Source organism: Coturnix japonica, unplaced genomic scaffold, assembly GCF_001577835.2.
Source record: "Coturnix japonica isolate 7356 unplaced genomic scaffold, Coturnix japonica 2.1 chrUnrandom583, whole genome shotgun sequence".
NCBI classification, from domain to species: domain Eukaryota; kingdom Metazoa; phylum Chordata; class Aves; order Galliformes; family Phasianidae; genus Coturnix; species Coturnix japonica.
In genome coordinates this window covers 32,513-38,714 of record NW_015439957.1, presented here as the reverse complement: position 1 = coordinate 38,714, position 6,202 = coordinate 32,513, and the positions used below count along the sequence as shown (strand labels likewise).

At 47.1% G+C, this 6,202-nt stretch overlaps 1 protein-coding gene across 1 annotated transcript in view; it reads right to left on the bottom strand.

The window, feature by feature from the left end:
* The window catches only part of LOC107307401 (selenide, water dikinase 2-like), a 20,837-nt gene that overhangs the window by 10,129 nt on the left and 4,506 nt on the right, over positions 1 to 6,202 (bottom strand). Inside the window, exons 2-3 of the mRNA XM_032441805.1 lie at positions 2,425 to 2,470; positions 1,029 to 1,146 (exon numbers count right to left, since the gene is read on the bottom strand). Coding sequence (XP_032297696.1) covers positions 1,029 to 1,146; positions 2,425 to 2,470 — 164 coding nt within the window. The remainder of the gene's footprint in view (positions 1 to 1,028; positions 1,147 to 2,424; positions 2,471 to 6,202) is intronic.

Below are 6,202 nucleotides of genomic sequence, written 5' to 3'. Positions count from 1 at the left end.
CCTGTAAGGCCCCATAAGGCCCCATAAGGTCCCTTAAGACCCCATAGGGCCCCATAATGCCCTGTAAGGCCCCATAGGGACCTATATGTCCCCATAAGACCCTGTAAGGTCCCATAAGGCCCCATAAGGCCCTGTTAGACCCCATAATGTCCTATAAGACTCCTTAAGGCCCCATAAGGCCATATAATGCCCCATAAAGCCCCATAAGACCCCATAATGTCCCATAAGGCCACTTAAGGCCCCATAGGGCCCCATAACACTCCGTGAGACCTCATAGGGCCCTATAAGACCCCACAGGGCCCCATAAATCCCCATAGGGCCCCATAATGCCCCATAAGACCCCATAAATCCCCATAGGGTCCCACAAGACCCCATATGGCCCCATAGACCCCATAGGGCCCTATAAGACCCCATATGGCCCCATAGACCCCATAGGGCCCTATAAGACCCCATAGGGGCCCATAGATCCCATAGGGCCCCATAATGCCCCATAAATCCCCATAGGGTCCCATAAGACCCCATATGGCCCCATAAGACCCCATAATGCCCCATAACTACCCATAACATCCCATAAGGCCCTGTAAGGCGCTGTAAGGCCCCATGAAGCCCCATAAGACTCTGCAAGGTCCCATAATGTCCCATAAAACCCCATAGACCCCATAGGGCCCTATAAGACCCCATAGACCCCATAGGGTCCCATAAGACCCCATATGGCCCCATAAATACCCATATCATCCCATAAGGCCCTGTAAGATCCTGAAAGGCCCCATGAAGCCCCATAATGACCCATACGACACTGCAAGGTCCCATAATGTCCCATAAAACCCCATAGACCGCCTACCCCGGGCCTAAAGACCCGCATAGACCATAGGAGCCCATGAAGACCCATAGGAGCCGATAAGGGACCCTATAGAGACCCATAGACCCTATAGACCCTAGACCCATTAGGGCCCTATAACCCCATAGGACCCATAGGGCCTATAAGAAACCCCCATAGACCCTATAGACCCATAGCCCATAGGGCCCTATAAGACCCCATAGACCCCATAACTCACGTTGTCCAGCCATTGATGCGCAGTGACGGCCACCTGAGTGCCCAGAGGTTTGGTCAGCACCAGCACGTCCCCGGGCACGGCGCTATCGGGGCTATGGGGGGACAGACCCCAAATGTGAGACCACCCCATAAGTAACCCCATAAACAACCCCATAGACAACCCCCATAAACAACCCCATAAACAACCCCCCCATTACAATAACAACCCATAAATCAACCCACCTAATAACACCTATTAAACACCCACCATAAATAACCGCCCTAAAAAACCCACCCATAAATAACCCCCCTATAAACAACCACCCCATAAATAAACCCTATAACACACCCCACCTTAATAACCTATAAAAACCACCCATATAACTCCATTTCACCCCATATAACCCATACCCTACCCATATCCCCATAATCCCCTCCATATAACCCCATATAACCCATATAATCCATATTACCCAGATCTTCTATATACCCCTATTAATCCCATATAAACCCATGATACCCATATATTCCCTATATCCATATAACCCCATTATACACCATATCTCCCCGTATCCCCCCATATACCCATATTCCCCCATCAATAAACCCTATCTCCCGTTTACCCCCCCCATATAAGCCACATGTCCCCATATCAACCCATAATAAACATTACCCCATATCTCCTCATATCCCCCCATATAACACCATATCCCCCATATCCCCCATACCCGCCAGATGAACCCGATTGCCGCCCATATAACCATATCCCCCCATATAGACCCCATTTCCCCCAGTATATCCCGATATGACCCCTAGTTCCATAATGGACCCCATAGTATCCCATCTAACCCCATATATCCCATTGACCTATAATCCCCTATATCTTACATAATAAACTCCTGTCTCTGACACACCAGACCAGTTTGGCAGTCCCCCCACTATCAGATGGGTTGTAACACTGTCTTCCTGTAGTGATAACCCCATAGACCCATATAGTCCTATAACCATATATCCCATAATAACCCCGTATATTCATAGTAACCTATAAATCCCCTATCTTACACTAATAAACTCCTGTCTCTGACACACCACGTGGCAGGCTCCCCCACTATCAGCATTGGGTTTATCACGGTCTGGTCTTTATAAAACCCATAGAAGCCCACTATCTCCTATAACCACTACTATCCATATAACCCATAATATCCCATATGACCCATCTCTCCCGATATCTCTCCTATACAACTCTCGTCTCTGACACCCGCACGCTGGCACGCTCCCCCCTCATCAGCATGGGTTTATCACTGTCCGTCCCTCAATACCCCACTATAACCCACTATATCCCATATGACCCCATATACTCCCATATGACCCTCATAATCCTATATCTCTACACTATAAACTCCTGTCTCTGACACACACCAGTTGGCAGCCCCCCCACTTATCAGCCATGGGTTCTATCGACGTCTGTCTCCTACTATACCCATCAGAGACCTCAATATATCCATATGGACCCCCATACCTATCCCCATTCATTGACCCTATAAATCCCTATACTCTCTACACTTATTAACTCCTGTCTCTGACACCCACAGTGCAGCCTCCCCCCCACTATCAGGCATGGGTTTTCACCGGTCTTTCCCGTCATGACGCTTCCCAGCGGCCTCCAGGCGGACGTCACGGAACCCCGCGGATGATCAATGGCATCACCTTGTCCCGTTCTATAACGTATATAGAGGTGTCTTAGTTTATATATGGGATCAATAGGGTTATATATTGGGAGTCCAATAGGGTTTTCTATATGGAGTCAATACGCGTTTCATAGATTGGGAGCTACTATTGGGTTTATACTATCGGGGGGAATAAGGTCTACAGGGTTTAGTTACATTGAGAGATCTATTGGGTTTACAAAGTAAGTCTTAAGGGTGTTATATTATGGGGGGTCTATAGGGTTTGTATAGGGGATCTATTAGGGTTTTCATATGGACCTACCAGGGTTTCTATAGGGTTTCTATATGGGGACCTATAGGGTTTCTATAGGGTTTCTATAGGGAAGATTTATATATTTCTGTATGGGGTATCTATAGGGCTTCTATATATGGGGATCTATAGGGTTTCTATAGGGGGATCTAGAGAGTTTCTATAGGGATCTATAGGGTTTCTATTATGGGGTCCATAGGGTTATATATGGGGGGTCTATAGGGTTTGTATATGGGGGGTCTATAGGGTTTGTATATGGGGGGTCTATAGGGTTTGTATATGGGGGGTCTATAGGGTTTATATATGGGGGAAGGTCTATAGGGTTTATACATGAGTCTATTGGGTTTATATATGGGGTATATGTAGGGCTGGTATATGGGGGGAGGCCTATAGAGCTTATATGGGGATAAAGACTATAAGAGTTATATATGGGGGGCATCTATAGGGTTTCTATATGGGACTCAATAGGGTTTCTATATGGGACTCAATAGGGTTTATACATGAGAAGGGTCTATTGAGTTTCTATATGGGGTATATGTAGGGCTGGTGTATAGGGGGAGGCCTATAGAGCTTATATGAAGACTATAAGACTTATATATGGGGGGTCTATAGGATTCATATATGGGGGGCTCTATAGGGTTTCTATATGGGGATCTATAGGGTTTCTATATGGGGATCTATAGGGCTTCTATATGGGGGATCTATAGGGTTTCTATATGGGGACCTATAGGATTTCTATAGGGTTTCTATAGGGGGATCTATAGGGTTTCTATATGGGGATCTATGGGGTCTTTATAGGGTGTCTATAGGGTGTCTATAGGGTTTCTATATGGGGATCTATAGGGTTTCTATAAGGGGATCTATAGGGTTCCTATAGGGTTTCTATAAGGGGATCTATATGGCTTCTATAGGGTTTCTATATGGGGATCTATAGGGTCTTTATAGGGTGTCTATAGGATTCCTATAGGGTTTCTATAGGGTTTCTATATATGGGGATCTATAGGGTTTCTATAGGGTTCCTATAGGGTTCCTATAGCGTTTCTATAGGGTTTCTATAGGGTTCCTATACAGTTTCTATAGGGTTCCTATAGGGTGTCTATATGGTTTCTATAGGGTTCCTATAGGGTTTCTATAGGGTTCCTATAGGGTTCCTATATGGTTCCTATAGGGTTTCCATAGGGTTCCTATAGGGTTTAAAAAGGGCGGAAATGGGGGTAAAATGGGTAAAAAGGGGGTAAAGGGGGGGAAATAGGGGGAAATAGGGGGATAAATGGGCATAAAGGGGTAAATGGGGGGAAGGGCATAAAGGAGGTAAAAAGGGGGAAATGGGGGGAAAATGGGCATAAATGGGGGCTAAAAATGGGGGGAAATGGGGAAAGGGCATAAATCGGTGGTAAAAAAAGCAAAAAAAATAAATGGGCAGAAATATGGGGTTAAAGACATAAATGGGTAAATTGGGAGAAAGGGCAACATTGGGGGGTAAAATGAAGGAAATGGGGGGTTAAAATGGGGTATAACCAACACAGAACAAATGGGGGGGAAATGGTATAAAGTGGGGTAAAAAAGGGGGTAATTGGGGAAAATGGCATACAATGGAGGAAAATGGGGGAAATTGGGGGGACATATGGGCAATAAATGGGTAAAAGGGGTAAAATGGGTGAGTTAAGGGCATGAATGGGGGTAAAATGGGGGTAAGAAAGGGCATAAATGGGGTAAAAAAAGGGGGTAAAGTGGGGTACACGGGGGGGAAATAGGGGGAAATGGGCATAAAATGGGTAACAAAGGGGGTAAAATGGGAGGAAAAATGGGGGGGAAAATGGGCATTAAAAGGGGTAAATGGGGTACACAAAGGGGTTACATGGGAGGAAAATGGGGGAAATGGGGGGCAATGGGCATAAAATGGGGTAAAAGGGGGTAATGGGTAAAATGGCATGTAATGGGGGTAAAATGGGGGTAAAAAGGCGCATAAAATGGGGGTAAAGGGGGGGAAAAGGGCATAATGGGGGGTAAAATGAAGGAATTGGGGGGTAAAAATGGGGTAAAAAGGGGGGAAAATGGGGTAAAGGGGGGAAATGGGGGTAAAATAGGGGCATAATGGGGTAAAAAGGGGTAATATGGGGGGGAGTAGGGGGGGAAAAGGGCCATAAATGGGGGGGAAGATGGGGGAAAACATGGGGTAAAAAGTGGCATCAATGGGGGGTATAATTATGAAGGAATTGGCGGGGTAAAATGGGTAAACAAGGGGGAAGAAAGGGGTAAAATTGGGGGGAAATAGGGGGGAACCTGGGGGGGAAATGGGCAGTAAATGGGGTTAAAAAGGGGGTAAATGGGGGGAAAATGGGCATGAAATGGGTGGAAATGGGGTGAAAAATGGGCATAAATGGGGGTAAAAGGGCAAGAATGGGGGAAACGGTAAAAAGGTGTAAATGTGGGGAAAATGGGGGGTAAATTGGGGGGAAAATGGGCAGAAATTGGGGAACGGATGGGCCATCAAATGTGGTAAATGGAGGGTGAAAAATGGGCAGAAAATGGCAAGGAATATAGGGGTAAGATGGTCATAAATGGGGTGAAATGGGGAAAATTTGTCATCCCAAGGGGGGTAAAGTGGGGTGGGAAAGGCATAAATGGGGTAAAATGCGGGTAAAAGGGCATAAATAGGGGTAAAAAGGACATAAATGGGGGGTAACAATGAATCATAACATGGGGTAAAATGGGGGGAAATGGGGGTACACCAAAAGGGCGATAAATGGGGGGGAGGGGGGGGCGAAATGGGGGGGGGACAGAGACGTTATCAATGGCGGGGGGAGGGGAGGGTAAAGGGCATGCAATGGGGGGAGGGACGGGATAAAGGGCATCAATAGGGCGGGAGGAAAAAGTGAGGGGGAGGGGGGACTTAAAGGGTCCAAAGGGCCAAATGGGGGAGGGGGGGGGGGGCAAAGGGCAAAATAGGGGGGGGTAAAAATGGGGGTCGGGGGGGCAATAAAGGCCTGACCCCCCCCCCATTTAATGTCAGGTATCGGCACCGATTGCTGCGTGATCCCACTGCGCCATGGGGGGCTGTCGCTGGTGCAGACAACTGACTTCTTCTATCCGCTGGTGGAGGATCCATATATGATGGTCAGACCCCACCTAATAGGGACCCCCTGTCCACCATAATAAGGACACCCCAATAAGGGACCCCATAGAAAGACC